Below are 17,671 nucleotides of genomic sequence, written 5' to 3' on the forward strand. Positions count from 1 at the left end.
GTGTATTTTAAAACGTGCTCAGGGTTTTGCATGCAGACGTGTACGAGGTATCCCCGTGCAAGCTGTTGCCGTAGCCCACCGTCCTACCATGGCGCATACCTGCTGCCACCCACCGCTCCTTCCATTCCCAGGTCATTTCCTACTTATTTTATACTTACAGATGAGTTTTATATTGATTATAATTATTCCACTTAGAATTCTACAAGCTGTGAACGAAGCAGATGCACCAACCAGTGCCTTTTTTCCTTTTTCCCAAACTCCGCAGTTAACACTGGTGGCTCAAAGCCTGCGCACGACTCCCCATGATGTAAATCCAAAACAGCCCCTCGGACCACAGCAGATTTACAGCCGTGACCCGGGGGAGCCCAGGCTGCCTCCTCCACTACTTGATTTCTGATCTCCTGTAAGCAAAAGGAGGCCTGGATTTATGAAGAACTGCCACTAATCATATTAATATGCAGAAGTAAATGACAGTGAGTGCTTTGTGCCTCTCCACAGCTGGCAAATCAAATGCTCCAGGGCTTGGGCTTATTAATGCATCGTGTACAGAGGCTGCACAGCTGGAGACCAAGTGCCAGGGCTGGGGAGGCTTTGGGGAAAGTGGGGGGGTACATCTGACCCCTGTGCTAAATCAACTGTCCCTCCTTGCTGTAATAATCCTTGCAGTAAGATGCTGTAGTGCAGCAGGAACAACGCTGCACAGACCCGTCTCAGCAGCACGGAGCTGCTGTTTAAATCTGTTTTGCCTGGCATGAAATCCTAGAGGGCAGGAAAAACAAAAAAGAAAATCAAAGAAACCATGGAAACTCTCTCAACTTGAGCCCACACCAGTAAACTTTTGCAAGATGAATTTCCAGGGTTGGCAGCATTGGCCTCCAGCCACCTGCACCTACCCAGGGTCACCCTCACCCTATCCAAGTCCTCTCTGCAGGGGCTTGGCTGCAGGATCCCAAAAGTTATCAGGGCTTCTGTGAGCAATGAGGAGGAACAGCCCTGTCCTGAGCCAAAAGTGTCACCGTGGCGCTGGTTGCCGGGATTGAATACGGATGATTTGTGCTGCAAATCCCTTTGAACTGATGCCTGGAGCATCCCAAACTTCGGGCAGGTCCTGGAGATGCTCCATTACAGATCCCAAAACCCAAAGCCGGTAGCAGATCCCTCAACACAGCCCTGATAACCTATTCTTTGCCAGAAAAAAGCCACCAGAGAGACACTTTCTCTAAAATAAGACCTACCCCAAGCTGTGCACAAAGTGAGGCAGCGAGGCTTGTGCCGGTGTTGGCACGACGTCTTGGGGCATGTCTCTGCTCGGCAAGCATCCCACCGTGAGCTGGTCCCCAGGGAGATGCAGCTGGAGGAAGGTCAGGGCTGGCTGAGAAGCGCTGCTGATCGCCGCATGGATGGCTCTACCATCACTTTTCTCCCCTTTAGAGACTCGAGGAGGACCCAAACGGCCCTTCCTGGAACAGCTGACAGCCACAAACAAATCCGAGCTAACTTCTACAGCATCAGGGCTCGCGTGAAGACCCCGGTTCAAAATTAAAGCCACGCTAATTCCATTTACCTAAATTCAATTTGGAAAAGGAAAGAGATCAGCGGAATTAAGGAGGCTTTAATGAGGAAGAAAAGCAGCGGCATGGAAATTCAATGCCGCTGAAACCACCTGCACCTCTGGCTAATTTGGATTAACGCTACAGACACGCCTCAGTTCCCCCCACAGCGATGCCTGGAGGGAAGGTGAGCACCCAGGGCCTCGGGCACAGCAGAGGCTGGTCCCCAAGTTCTCACCACACCCCGTTGGCTTTTCCTTTTCCTAAACCACAGCTCCCCGGAGAGGGACTTGCTCTGGCTCCAACAGATGGTTTTCCCTTGCGTCCACCATTTGATGGCAGGGGTTGGTACCCACCACCTCCTAACAGCGTGAAAACACCCTACTGGGAAACAAAACATAAACTGCAATCCAAATGGGTTGGGCGTGAAGAAAACAGGCTTGAGATCTTTCTCTGTGTGACCCAGATCAAAAGTCTTGCTCATAGCCCGTGTTTTTTATCGAGTTAAATAATAGCAGCCCATAATACTACGCGATAGTCTCCTAAGTGGATTGAAGCCTCAAGCTTTATAGATTTCATGCTCCTTCTTAGTGCAATTTTATAGCACGTTTCTCATCCCCCCTTTTTTTATCCAGCATGTTACTTGATTAATTGGTATGAAATGTTCATTTTTATCCAACAAATCCTGAAACACAAACGCAGAACTCCCCGATTGTATTTCTTATTTACAGCCCCGCAGCCTGAGTGATTTCCAATTTACTGTGCTGCTATATTAGGTCACTATATAATACCTTAGGCCACTCCAGAAAGATTAACCAGAAGCGGATTCCCTTTCCAATCAAATAGTCACCGCTATAAATTAAGAGTTTCTTTTATGATGTTTGATCGCATTTCTGCCACTTTCCCTACCAAGTGCAATAAAACAAACACCCTCCGCAGCTCTGCCACTCCCCGGCACCTCATCTTGTGAGACAAGGATGTGTAACCGGAGAATTTGGGAGACTCCGTGCCATATGTACGACTGGCTGCAGCTTCCGCCTACGCTACTCCGAGTCTGTGGTTTGCTGTTTCCCCCTCGGTTACTGGAAAGAGTTTTCCCTGGTATAAATTTTTTTCCATCTTGCATTTTACCTCCATGCATGACTGTTATTTCTTTGTTCGTTTGCATCATGATTCCCACCTGGAATATCTAAGGCTTTCTTTAAAGAGCTGATGTGAAGACTCAAGCCACAAATTATTTTCTCAACCCTTTTCATGTCTAGTACGCTCATGGTTAAAGTAGAAGGCTAGAAAATATGAATTCTAGAAGTGCAAAATTCAGAAGACAGATTTCCATCTCTTTTTCTTTTTATAATCATTTTTTTTCAACACACCTCATGATTTTGACAGTCCTGACACAATATTTTTGCACACCCGAAGACGGCAAGGCTGCCTGATGCCATGACATCCAGACACAGTCAAAATACCCTTTTCTTTGCACTTGAAAAATCAAGACTGAAGGAGTCTGTGTACATTCGCTATTCCAAAATTAGACTGCACATAAATTTAACATGTTCAAATAATGGGCTTGCATATGCAGACAGTCAAGCAAAAGGTGTATTTTTCTATCACAAGTAACTTGTTAGACAAGATATTTCAGCTTCCCAAGATATTCATGGATACTCTGGAAAGGTCTTTTTAGAATGACAATACACTTCATTTTGTTTGCCAAGTCAGTAACAATTAAATCACTTTTTGTATTACAAGGCATATGCCAATGTGACATGGTGGCAGCATCTCCTGGAGCAGCCCCATCCCAAGCTATGAACCAATATTTTCCTTCTTCACTTCTTATTTGAATTGCAAAGAACAGTTTAAAAAAGAAAGCCAGATCCTGAGGCATGTGGCCAGCAGCAAAACCAGGATTTTTTCAGTCCACGCGCCAACTATTTTCATGTGGGGCTGTGAAGGAGAACGCGGGTTTATGGCACCTCCAAATCTGAGGCAAAAAGCAAAGCAGCTGTGGGACTAAATACAGATTAAGATGCCACTGTTTGAATTTGGCATTGACAAAACCCAGTGCTGCATCCAACAGAACCACGACTGCTCTGTGCCAGCAAGAGTCTGAGGGGCTCGGGGTGCAGGAGGGAAGGTCCCACGGGGTGTCCTGGCCATGGCTGGGATGGAGAGGCCTGAACTGAGGCCTGGAGGGTTCTTTGGGTGGCTGCTTTCTACATGACAGACTCTTGCAGGAAGCATGAACCAAGGCCACCACAGTGGGCCAGAGAAATGCCTATTTTTCCATGTGAAGACCTCCTTGTGGTGATGGAGGGTGGTCCAACTTCAGCAGCTGTGAAGCCCTAATGGGGTGCAAACACCACGTCTGAGACTGCAGCTTGGTGGGGATGGCTCCAGATAGCTCTGGGAAAACTTGGATTAACACAGGACAAACAGCTGGGAAAGGAAATGGTTTGACCAGCCACGTCTGAGGGACGCTGCGGAAGTTGGGAACCGGAGAAAAAAGGTCAAGTAACTCCACCACACAAAAATCATTGCCTAAGAGGCAACTAAAAGAGCTGCTGCTGGGTACAGGATGGCTACTGGTAAAACGGAGCCAGAAAAGCAGTCTGTAGAAATATCTGAAGAGTTAAAGATAAGGAGTGAAAGGAACGGTTCAGGTTATAATGGAGATATTCACTCACTGGGAATGAAAAACTCAACTCCTTCCATCCTCGAGGTATCCCCATGGCTGGACCCCCCATGCCTACACGTGGCTTTCGCACTGCAATGCGAAGATGTCACCCCATGTCCACCTCCATCCCTCTGCATAGCAAGGGTTGAAGTTCACTGCTAAGAGTTGAGTGCCCTTGACAAAGCTTTTCACTGGAGAGACAAGTTTGTGAAGTCCCAGTGGCAGCAGCTGAAGAGATTTAATTCCAAACACATTTACATTATTATGCAAATATTTGGAAATCATCAACTCCTTCACTTACCTACTAAGAGCTGAGTTAAGTGTTTCCATGGGAACAGCAACTATTAACCACTATAGTTAATATTTTTATTCTGGTAGTGTCCGGAGAGCTCAATAAAGATTGAAGACACCTTGTACAAGGTGCTGTATGAATGTGGAGGATAAAAAAGTCCCTTGTTGCAAGGCAAAGATTAATGTTTGATGAGCTTCAAGGTCAAGTACCAGTTCTACCTGGACCTATAAGAACATGGCCAAATTTGCTTGGAATGAGTCCAGGAGCTTCTCCTACACCAATTAACCAAATCAAGAACGCTATTTATATAGTTTTGCCTTGAATCTTATAGCATTTCATGGTCAGGTAGAGACCTTAACAACTATCCCAGCGCAATCCAGCCCCACAACACCAGCTCAGTTCTAGGGACATAAGAATCCCTCCCTAGGCCTCTAGCTGAGTATAAATTTAAGTTAAATATGCAGGAGATTAGCAGTGGTGGGGTCATGGCGAGGCAGGACATCATCAGAGGCACTTTGAAAATCAAAGGGGTACATTGCTCCCTTCCAAATGTGGCCAAAAGTCAAGTCTGGACTCAAAAGACCCTAAAAGCCACAATATTTTGGAAAAAAAAAATAAAGGCACTTGGGGTTGTTCTTCATCCCTTCTCAATGTTTGAAGTCCACAGCCATGGACAGGTTTCAAGCACCTCTGCCACACGCAGGGCTCGAAAGCTGTCTGAAGAGAGTGACCAGAGCAGAAGCTGCCATCCCCCCTAACCTCTGGATGACGGTGATGCTCATAGACACGGAGGTACCAGACTGGAAACCTCCTCCCCACCGCCACAGGCTCTCCTGCCCAGCTTCCCCACCAGATGGCAAGAACAAGACCTGATCGATCCTCCTCCCTCACCTTTTTTCCTCTCAATTTACTTCTCCACTTGCTTCTTGCTCTTTTTTTTTTCTGCCTCCTGTGTAACAAGGGTCTGGTTTACCCAGCTGAGACTTATCCACCTTTCCCAGCATGGCAGCGATAGAAAGCACAGCTCTAAAGGCAGCGTGTTTCTGGATGGATTCCTCCTAAAGGTTCTCCAAAAAGCAGCTCCAAAAAGCAGCTCCAAAAAGCAAGCCTAAAGCGAGAATGGTGTGACACAAGGTCTGTGTCTCTATGGTGAACCTCAGAGGGGTCCAAAACCCAACAAGGCTGAACATACAGAGCTTGTGGTGTGGCTGTCCAAGTCTGCTACCTCCTCGAGCCATCAATGCTGTGGTTTCCTGCCCCCATGGGCTCCCCCAAGGCAGCCTGTAAGCAATAAAGCATCAGAGGTAGAAGATGCACTTCATCTTCCCACTCTGTATTGTGAACCTGTTTTGCCTTTAAAAGAACAAGACTTCAAACAAATGCAACAACTCAGAGACGATCAGTTCACATCACCATCTCCTCCTCCTCACCCAGGTCAGATCAGGCTGATTTTGCGTACGAGCTAAAAACTGGAAGGCAAAGCTCTTGCTATAAAAGCTTGTGCAATTTTAAATGATTGATGGGACCGTGGGAATCTGTTTAAATTGCAAGGATCAAACACCACACAAATAAATTTTAAGTTCTGAATGAATGCAACCAACTCTCCTCTATGCTATCGAACAGAAGTTTGAAAGGTGCTCGAAGGGACTCATTTGCACTGACGGAGCAACAGCAACACAAAACCTTAAGTGATATTTGCTCCTCTCCCATTCCTGATACCAAAAATAAACACAGATAACCTCATGCTGAAAAACTCCCACCGCAGTGCTCTGCTTTGCAACTGCCAGAGAAACAGAGCGGTTGGCAATTTTTCCAGTGCTTTTTTGGATCTTTTGTTTAAAATGTCAATGTGGGTTCATGAAAACTGCAGCCGCCACTGCTGAAGAACTGATAAGGCTTGCTCTCAACGGGCGGCTTTGGTGGCACGTGTCACTCCCCATGCTGCCTGTCCCCTGTCCATGCCACCTCTCTTGCAGAGCCCAGCCTTGTACCCACCATTTTTGCAGCAGAGTTCATTAAAGAAACTGGCACCAGCGTTGCCAGCAACTTCCACCGTGGCAGCTCGGTCGGGATGACGGGAGCTGCCCTTGCAGGAGGCAGCATTCCCATGTCCACCCCGAGTGCTGCTGTCCCTACCCGTGAGACCTGCAAGCCAGCACACAGCCCCAGCCTTTCTGGTCAGCACCTTCTGCCCTTCTCTGTGCCAGCACTAGGGGGCTGTAACGCAGGACACTGGCTCTTCAAAGGATGCCCAACCCAGCTGGGTTCCTTAGTGGACAGATGAGATCCATCCCAAATGCTCCAAGTGCAATGAGCTGAGCCCTCGGTCCACCCAGGCAGCACTAACCCACCTGAAGACAACGGTTAGGGCAACAAATGTCCCCAAATTTCAAGGAGGAGGAAAACACAGACAGCAGCTGGAGGTCCACCTTGAACGTGGCCTCCCAAAAATGCCTTTCTAGGGAAGAGGGATGTGCTGTAGCATCTGAAGGAGACAACACACCTCTTGTCACTCACAATGACACTCCTGTCTGGCATCCCAAACTTTGGTGCTGAGACACCCAAGTCCAGCACTCACTGATGAGCTGAACTATAGAAATGCTGGTTCCAGCTGGCAGCCGCAGGCACCAAGAAGAAAAGCAACTCATTTCTGTACAGCTCCTCTTGCTTTCAAGAGCTGGTTTAGACATTGGCTGGGAAGGATGGGATGGGATGGGATGGGATGGGATGGGATGGGATGGGATGGGATGGGATGGGATGGGATAGGATGGGATGGGAAGGGATGGGATGGGATGGTCTTTCCAAAAAAATCACCAGTACAAGCATGTTCGCAGGAGGAAAAAGGCGGTCTTACCTGTTTCTCCCCATATTGGCAAATATTCATCCTGCTGTATGTCTAGCATGATTTCCAGTCCATTGCCTGTCCCACCCTTAACCGTGGTAAGAAGAGGCCGTCCTTCTTCTCCTGAGTTAAACATGTAGCATTTCCCATATTTTGTAAACACCTGCAAGGAGAGAAGAGAGAAATAATAATATTTTCCATATAATCAACGCCTCTTTGCACCCGAAACACAGGCAGATGGATGAGAAACGGCCACGCACTGCAGCTCGAAGGGAAATGTCTGCAGATAAATCTAATCCAGTTTAATCATGTAGCGTATTGTGTTCTCCTTATACAAAATAAAAGATGGAAGAAAGGAAGCGAAAACCATTTTAGAGCAGTGAACAAATGTCTTCAGCAGCTCACTGCAGTCATATCATGTTAAGTTTCCGAGAAACACGCGTACACAGTGTTTGAGCTTGTGCTAAAATATAATGCAATTCCCTGGTTTTGTGCGAGGCACCTCAGTCCGTCACCGCTGCATGCTCACGCCTGCAGACCCAGAGGTGGGCTCACTCCCAAACGATGGAAACACTGACACTGAAGCCCACGCTTACTCCGTGCTCATCCAGCTGCTGAATATCAAACCCTGTAGGCACAGCTCATGCCCACTGCCTTCCCCCCAAAGGCAGCAATGTGATCAATGCAAAAAAAAAAGACAATATTCCATTAATTCCTCCCTCTACCACTACTTGACAAACAATAAGAGTTAAAACCACTTGGGTGAATGAGGAAAGACCTCCTCCATGGCTTCTGCTCTTCTTTAGTCTCATTTTGGCCCATCTCTTGAAAGAACCTCAGGACAAAGCCCAGGTGGGGGCTTCCAGGCCACCACCAGCTCTGCAAAGCAGGGCTGACACAGGTTTCCAAGTGGGGTGGCTCTTGGTGGGGCAGTAGAGCTGTGATATCTTTGATCGTGGTGGAATTGACGGTCCTGGACATTGACCAGTCCTGTGCTCAGCCATTCCCTGAACTGGGAGAACATATGGAAAACGACAGGTTAAAACACAGCAGCTCCCTCCCATGCCTGGCACTGACAGACTGGGGGTCATGCAGATGTGCTGAACTTCTGCCTATAGTAAAGGAAAGACTCAGGAATCCCCCAACCATCTCACGTGGTGACTTCTGACAAGCACCACTGCAAAATGGGCACCGTGAGCTGTCTTCGAGTCACTCCGCTGCCTCACGGCTCCAGAAAGTCCAGGTTTTGCAGTCAGTACGCGACCAGCACACGCCGGTCATGAATATTCAGAGCGGAGCGAGCCCAGCACCAAGCGGCACGCTGGCTGCAGTCCCGTCAGAAATCACAAGTCACGAACGCAGTTGCTGAGATCATACGACCCCAACGTGATTCATAAAACTAAACAGAAGCTGGAGTCATCAGCAATTTTCCCCCCTCAAATACTGACATATGCCCAATAATCACAGTACCAGGGAGGTAGGTGAAACAAAATAAATATGAAATCATATCCAAGTTTAAAACCTCCAATCGGAGCAAAAAGGGTGCAGAGACCATGAAGCATTTGCAGGGAAAAAAAAAACCCCGCCCTTTAAAAAGGATTTTATATCCCATTTTAATACTTGACTGACCTATTAAACCATTCAAGCTGGAAAGATAAGCTGAACAACAGTAAGCCTGTGTTAGCAGCCAGTGCCCTGTAGATGGGTTTTCCAAGATAGGCTTTGAAGGCAGAAGTCAAAAAATTCTAATTAGGATAGTTTAAAATACAGCAAGAAGAAAACCTGCATTAATGAAAATCACGGGAAAACAAGCAAGCTTATATCGAGAGCAACAGCGCAATATAAATGCTGAATAAGGATTTAGATGCTGATGTACCCAGTGCAGTCTTTAGCCAAATAAATTCAGGCAATTTTATGGGGCTTTTTATACGGCCCTTTGCAGCTGTAAAAGTGTAAGTGTAAAACCTCCAGTTAGGGCATGTTTATCCAACAAACAAGATCTGAAGTGACAGGGGCCTGAGGCTCACTTCAGCTGCATGTCTGGGACCCTAATCCCAGAAAAAGAAATCAAATGGTGACTTAAAAAGGAAGGGACATTCCTCCACCCCCTCTGCTCTCCACCATCAGCAGGCGACCGTCAAAGTCCATGAAAGCCAAGAGCTCAATTGCCACGACCTTGGCAGACGTTTCTCTTGCACAGTAGGAGAAGACAGGAAACCTTTCCAGCCACACACAACCTGATGTGTGCTGACACACATATGGAAGAAATGCAACTGCTTCCCAGCCCCACATCTGCTTCTGAGCAGTGGCAAGCCCCAGGGACCATCTGAGACACAGCTTAAGTCCAGGTGCTGCTGGCATCACCTACATCACTCCTAGGACTCTGCAAGGACACGCTTCCAAGGAAGCCAAATGATTTTCTGCTGCTCTTTAGAATAGAACTGTGTAGGCTGGAAAAGACCTTTAAGATCATTGAATCCAACCATTAACCTAACACTGCCAAGTCCACCACTAAACCATGCCCCTAAGCACCACACCTACTCTTCTTGTAAATACCTCCAGGGATGGCGACTCCACCACTTCCCTGGGCAGCCTGTTCCAGTGCTTGACAACCCTTCTCAGTAAAGAAATTTCTCCTCATGTCCAATCTAAACCTCCCCTGGTGCAACTTGAGGCCATTCCCTCTCATCCTATCACTTGTTACTAGGGAGAAGAGACCAACCCCCACCTCACTACAACCTCCTTTCCGGCAGTTGCAGACAGCGATAAGGTCTCCCCTCCGCCTCCTCTTCTCCAGACTAAACGCCCCCAGTTCCCTCAGCCGCTCCTCACCAGACCTGTTCTCCCGGCCTTCACCAGCTTCGCTGCCCTTCTCTGGACCCGCTCCAGCACCTCCATGTCCTTCTTTCAGTGAGGGGCCCCAAACTGCACCCACCATTCGAGGGGCGGCCTCACCAGTACCGAGTACAGGGGCACGATCCCCTCCCTGCTCCTGCTGGCCACACCATTGCTGATACAGGCCAGGATGCTGGTGGCCTTCTTGGCCACCTGGGCACACTGCTGGCTCATGTTCAGTGGGCTGTTAACCAGCACCCCCAGGGCCTTTCCTGCCGGGCAGCTTCCCAGCTACTCCTCCCCAGCCTGTAGCGCTGCGTGGGGTTGGTGTGACCCAAGTGCAGGACCCGGCACTTGGCCTTGTTGAACCTCATAAAATTGGCCTTGACCCAACAATCCAGCCTGTCCAGATCCCTCTGCAGAGCCTTCCTGCCCTCAAGCAGACCAACGCTTCTTCCCAACTTGGTGTCATCTGCAAATTTACCGAGGGAGCACTCGATCCCTTCGTCCAGATCATTGACAAGGCCACCAGCAAGCACAGACCCTCATTAAGGCTCCTGGTGCATATCCACCCATCTCTGCAAACCAGGCAGTTACAGCTTCGTACAGCCAAATACCACACCAGAGACAGGATGGAGAACATGAACATTTTTCCTAACGAGGGATCAGGCACCTTTGCTGAAGTACCCAGAGGTAGCGAACAGCACAAAAACTTTTGGGTAGGATCACCCCTAGGCTCAGTGGCCAAGCAAAGAACCAGCCCTTAAGAGGAGACCAACAAGGGATACATCAGCAAACAGCATGGACCAGGAGAAGACCTATAGAGCATAACAGCTGGGGAGGAGGACCAAATGCTAGAATTGATTCAGGGCTTTTTATTCCTTTGGACCAGCTCGAGCCCTGTTTCATGCACTGGGTGCCCATTTGGGCTGGAGCACGTCTTCCCACTAAGTTTCAGCCACAAGGAGTTGAGCCCAAGTGCTCCAAGACGGCTCCTCAATGCAAACCAAAGCACAGTAAGTGAGGACAGTTGGGAGATTCCCAACTCCCAAAGCACGCTCCTGATCCAACTAAACCCCATATAGATGCCTCCACCTGGGGTTTGAGTTTGCTGCATGCTACTCCCACTTCTCCCCTCCAGCAGCCCTCACTGGGAGAGCACCACAGGGCTGAGAGAACCCAGGCCTGAAAGCACAGAGAACTGAGAATCAGAGAGAAGAAACTGAGGATGAAGAAGTTACAGCCTTTCCCTGCAGGACAAGGTTGCTCGCAGGGACCCTATGGGAAAGGCAGTTCTGAGCCATGAGCAGTGTTAATGCTCAGGCAGCAACCAGGGATGCCTTCAGGCAATCTTCTGCTAGGCTTAGCCCTGCTCCCAAGAAAAGGAGTCACAAATACATCAAACAAACAAACAAGAAAGACCAAAAAAAATGGGAAGGGAAGAAGAGTCACTCCGCTTACTGCAGCTAGATACCTCCCTAGAAGCCCCCTAGAAGACCTCTTGCTAGTTCCTGCACTACAGTCACCACCCTACTATATACAACATGCCACACATAAGAGCAGCTTCACGTCTACGTACCACCTCTCCACATCCCAGAAAGCACATCCATTCTGGTCTCCACTGGCGCTGCATAGAGCAAGCACCTTTCTGAGCACGGACGTGATGTTTAACCTCAGCTTGGTTTCAGGGTGATGAAGGCTTTGAGGTCAACAGTCTGGCTTAGGAGGGAATTAGGGAGAGCCAGCAGGCATTAAGGAAAGCCCCACAGCACCGCTCCCATGGGATGCCCATGCCCTGCTGCTGGTTACCTTCTGCCTCAAACCCTGGGCAGGCTCCTTCCACCTCCTCTACCAGGAGAAACCCCGGTGCCTACATGGACAGTCTCCTACCAAACCATATATAAATGCCATCTACATAAATATATGGCAGCCTCATATATAAAATTTCCCTGCAGGCAGGTGAGCTGTGCACAGCAGGGCTTAGCCATGGTGCCCAACGCCCAACTGTGGCAGCAGGCTATGGCACTGGACAGCCACGGGCATCTCTCTCTCAAGACCCTCAACCACAAGGTCTTGTGTCTTTCCCTAAGAAGCTAGAAAAGGCTATTTATAACAGCAGTTGAAAAGACATTGCCAAGTTCAAAAATCCATATGCATTCATTTCAACTCGCATTAAACAGGGTTGTGCTGTTCCTCACCTTCTCACCTTTGCTATGAATGATTATTTAGGAAGATACAACTTTTTCAGGCGATCCTCTCAGTTTCAGGCTCTTTTGGGCTCCACGATAACAGGGAAGGATTCAGAGTGTTATCAGATCATCAGGATAAAAGGACAGAGCTGTTTGGAAAGGGCAACATCAGTATATACTAACTGCAGCGGTACACCTGAGACAGTAAACACGAGGCAAAGCAGAATGTTTTAACCTCAGTTTATTTGTCTTAGGGGAAAACAGCACTGTTTGCTGTTAGTAATGTTTTAACTTGCAGTAAAAAGAAGGTCCAACACAAGCAAGAAACAAAAATACAAACATGTACCTTGAGAATAGTCTATAAAAAAACAATTTTTTTCTTTGATGGATCACCAGTTACTTTTGACAGCTCCTCTGAAAATCCCCGGTTAAGTACAAAGGTAAACATGTTCAAAATCTGTGAAATAGTATTTGAGTGACACAATGAGTCCTTCTTTAGCACGTAAAGGGAAAAATGTCTTTCCTCCGCAATTAAAAAGCAGAGCATGGGTATCTCAAACAGTCTCCATGTACAAAACAGAAGATACCACCATCAAAAGCTCCGAGACACATATATCCTGCTGTGTGTCAAACCAATAGTCCAAAAAAGACTGATATTCAAAATGCAAGCAAGCCTGACCAGAGTAATAGAGAAAAAGGTATTTCACAGTTTATAACCAGCATACACAGGGCAAGCATATCTGCTGATAAATTATCCTTTCAATACTGAGCAAAATGATGGTAAAAGCAAGTAATTTGAAGTCTGTAAATTACTTTTCTAAATCCAGACAAAGACGCAGGCTAGAGCTCACTGACAAGGCAAGACATTGGTTGTCAGATTAAGGTACTAACCACTGAAAAGACAGCAAATTAGCATCCTCCACAATCATTTCCTCCACAATTGCGGTACACAAATGTTCACAGACATATATCCTATCAAGCCACGTCCAACAGCATTGTGGACAACAGAGTGAAAAGGAAAATGAAGAAGCTTTCCAGACAGGTCCTGGAGAAGGGGAACATGAAGCTGAAAGGGCCTGGGGAGAAAAGAGATAGGTTTGGGCAGGAATGCACGTGAGATGATGGGAAAAAGATCCTGTTTAGGAGGAAAGACAACCTTATTTCTGAGTTTTCGGCAGAGCGATACATTCCCATAGCTACCAGCTCTCCCGTGGCACCTGCTGAGCCGACGGTGGCATCGAGCCATGTCATTATTTCACTCGAGGTGTGAGGAACAGCACAGTCCAGTTGGCTCCATGCAAGCGCATCACGACGGTCCATTTGTTCACACCCTGGCAGGAGGCAGTGGTACATTATTTAAAACGAAATGATGGCTGCGAAGAGCAAATTGCAACGGATGCCTACAATAAACAGGTTTCTGAAGCGTCAAATCCCAAGGGGATCTCTTTCCAAAGGAGAACAAGACTGCAGTGACAGCTCGGTACGGAGGGAACTCACACCTAAGGACTTCATCTCCCTTCCAAATGGAAGTACGGAAGGAAAGAAGGAACCGAGTCCCCATCCCATGCAGAGGGGGATGCAAGCCTCGCCAGGGCACCCTCTTGACTGGAGACGATTATGTATCCCAGTCCTACAAAAAACTCACCCACCCATGTATTACAAAGGGGACTCAGTCTGTCAGCCTCAAGAGGCCGTAAGACAAGGCACGGCTCTTTCAAAGAAACATAAACCAGGAGGGAAAACGCATATAGATGACATACTTTGATATCTTCTCCTCCTCAAAGGGTAGCCACAGATTTCTCTTTAAAACCCTGTTTGTTTTGTATCATTGGAAACCTGGCACAGAAGCACGTCTGACAAGCAAAATATCATCCATCCTTCATGGTGTCACGTTTAATCTCGCAATGGAGAAGAGTAATGGGGATGGAGCTCCGGAAAGCAGAGGCATAAAAGTTGTCAGAGATGTGTTTACAAGGACAGGGTTTTCCTTTCGGCCTCCAAGACTGAGATATCCCAGTGGGGCTTGTCAAGCAACTCTGCAAGGCAAGGCAGGGAGATGTTTCGTTGAAATCAGTTAGATGTCTGCCTGCACCCCTCTGGGCACCGCTGCCGCACGACTGTATGGGAACAGCAGGGATGTCAGCTCTGGTTTTATACAAGTCTGCTGTTTCTAAATAAGAAGTTATCGAGGTCCTAGGTACCACCCAAGGCTAAGACAGTCTTGTGCTGGCATTAATATCATTTCTTTTACAAACGAGCAGCGGCCAGCATCCCAAACGTCTACCACTGCCGACAAGCTGCTACACAATGCACAACACACTCCTAATGCATAGATCTTCGCCTTCAAAACCAGTTTTTGCCACTGGATAGGGCCAACTCTCTTTTTAATTGTTTACTTTATAGGATGGCATTAAACATCGCCCAGCGGATCACAATTCACATCCCTATATTCTACCCTTCGAGAACAGTTAAACTCCAGCAGCACTAACGCAGAGGCACGTCAGGCTAGCACGTTTAATTCACTAAGAGATACTGCCATTTTCTTCTTACTTGTGCAATCAGCCACTCCCTGTAATGGCATATTCGTGCAAGCATTTGTTTGAATGGTAAGTACTTATAGAGGGTCCTTATAGCCGGCATAAATCACCTCCACAGCGATCACTGCAATTTAGCACTGGTTGAGTGGATATTTAAAAAGAAATATAGCACTAATATTCTGGCAGCAAATGAATAAACTATAATGGTGAAGCTCCAAATATTTGAGAATTATGTTGGTCCATAAACTAAGAAGACTGCTACCCTCTCTCTGATCCCCATCAAGCCCTAATTACTTCCACACATAACAAACTGATGCGGAACAATGCAACAGGAGCGCTGTCCCACCAGACTGTAACCCCTTAGTCGCAGGGAACAGTATCTGCATGCTTCCACAAAGGTTCATCTCCCATACCAACACAAACTAACCCATGAACATCTCTTAATTTCCCAGGACTTAGTTTGCAGAACACCAGTCACCGGTCCTTCAGTAACCTGATGCAGAACGCCATCCTCTACTTTTTACTTGGTTTGGGATTTTTTGGTGAGGGAGAGGGTGGGGTTTTTTAACAAAAAATTTCTCATCTTATGAAAATCAATGCCCCAGTGCAAGTGTGAGGCCGCCCGACACGTACGAACATGCACTGCACGCAGGTGAAACGAGGTCAGTGGCCCGAGACACGCCAGGCTGGGGCTGTGATATCACCAGACTAGGGTTGAACAAGGTCAGACAAGACAACAACCTGGATGATGCCCTCAGGAAACAGCAGATGGTGTGGAAAGAGGAGAAAGGCGGGCGAGAGTGTATCGCATTCCTCCTTTGTGATCACCAAGGCTGCCCCTCCACCAGCAGCAACCCGTGGATGAAGCTTGGCGCATCCCAGCAGTAGGAGCCCCGGAGCATTTTCACAGGTGCCAGCACACGGCTTGAAGGCCAGGATTCATTTGGATAATAATTACAATCTGTCTTCCTAACCTCTCCCCACTGATTCACTTAATGAACTGTTCTTCATTACCCTTGCTGAACCCTACCAAGTAGCAGCACAGCTCTGTCTCCAGCCCAGCAGCAGCTGCAGCTCTGGGACTGACAACAGCAATATTGCTGTATGGCCCTGCCAACAATACCTCCAGAGTGTGCACCAGGAGCCCACGGATCCCCCCAGCACTCATCCTTGCGAAGACACTCAGGCAGGTGCTATGGAGTCTTAGCAAAGAGAGTGGATAAAACATTTGGACTTGAAATGTCAGTGTCAAACTCAAACCCTTCCAGCTAAGGAAAGATATCATGTACCGAATGAGTTCTCCAGAAAATGCTGATCGACCACCTTCAGACCTCCCACGCACCTTCAAACCATCAAGCAGCACTCCAAAGCCAAAGGAGGGATGGGGAAATGCTTGTGAGCTGGGCCATCCTGGTCATCCAGGGTGAGGTTGGCTGGAGACTTCTCAGCCATGGCCTTCAGCCCCTCCACAACCCTCCTGAGATACTGAGAACCTGCAGGACAGTTTCTCCCCAGACCATGTGTTTGCTCCTTGCTGTAAAATTGTTTCCGTGTCTGGAGCTTTTTAGGCCATTCCCTGCCTAGAAAGCCCAGCCCTTCTGCAGTGCCGACGCAGGAGGGAGGCATCAGCCTCGTGAAAAGGACAAACAGCTCCAAATACTCCCAACGGGACAACTTCATCTCATGCCTTTTGCGAAGGAAAAGTAGCAACCATTCCCTTGTCGTTATGCAGAGGAGATAAGTACAAGATGTTGTACTGAAAACAGCATTTCTCTGTAGCCAGCAAAGCTCAAAACCCCGGGAGGCTTCTACTACTTAAAGTCCTGAGTGATACAACCTCTGCCTGAAATGAAATATTTGGGGCACAAGAAAAAGCAAAGCCTGTCCCCGCCCAGCACAGGGCTTGGGGTGGAGCTCAGGACCAGCTTGGCCACCATAGCCAGTGTGAATAGCCACGGCCATACGGTCAGGTGATGGTTTTATGCCCCTTGCATACCAAGCGATTTGCACTGCAGGTTTTCGCTGGCATATAACCAAGCCATAATTCAGAGCACCACCATTTAGGCTCTTAAGTTTTCTGTACAGTCGATTGAAGAAGATATTTCCATAATGCACTTCCAGGCACTTTAGCTAGAAATGCTCCAAAGTTAGCACAAAGCACTCTTTCCACCTTCCTGGTGATGGCGACATCATTTGGAAGAGTGAACTTTGGACAGGCTGCATGCACGGTATCTTTCTTCTTTCACACGCCAGCAACGCCCCACTGCTCTCCAGTGCAGAAAATCCCAAGCAAAGCTCTTCTCCATTGTTTATGCATGCAAAGCAACTCCCCACCACTCATTCATGCACAACCACGCCCCACCACTTGTGCCTGTGCCACCAGCGTGGTGCTGAGTCTCCCTTTGGGCGCGTGGAGCAGGCAGGACAGGCAGCCCGTCGTGCTTCTCACCTCCTGTGGTAAACCACTATCACCTTCGACACACTATCTATGCAATCGCTGCCTCGTAGACCAAGATGACCTCCAGGCATCAGCTCACAGGAGGTGGCTGCTGCGCTCATGGGGCAACCAGTGGACCAGAGCCATCTCCGTGCCTGCTCCCTGGACTGAGCACAGCTGTTCCCATTCTACTTCGCCGCTCTGCTCCCTACCAAGCGGGTGCGTTACGGTAATGTGGTACTTAATCACCTGGAGACACAGCAAATGAAGCAGCGTAACCCACAGAAAGACGTCGGCAGGTCTGTCCACCAGCTGGAA

General features: G+C 48.1%; 1 protein-coding gene across 1 annotated transcript in view; it reads right to left on the bottom strand.

The window, feature by feature from the left end:
- LOC104348377 (acid-sensing ion channel 2) overlaps positions 1-17,671 on the bottom strand; it is a 500,557-nt gene that overhangs the window by 40,812 nt on the left and 442,074 nt on the right. The window contains exon 2 of the mRNA XM_086477915.1: positions 7,368-7,518. Within this exon, the coding sequence (XP_086334041.1) occupies positions 7,368-7,518 (151 nt within the window). The remainder of the gene's footprint in view (positions 1-7,367; positions 7,519-17,671) is intronic.

The sequence above is a fragment of the Leptosomus discolor genome, chromosome 25, assembly GCF_034619465.1.
Source record: "Leptosomus discolor isolate bLepDis1 chromosome 25, bLepDis1.hap2, whole genome shotgun sequence".
Lineage (NCBI taxonomy): Eukaryota > Metazoa > Chordata > Aves > Leptosomiformes > Leptosomidae > Leptosomus > Leptosomus discolor.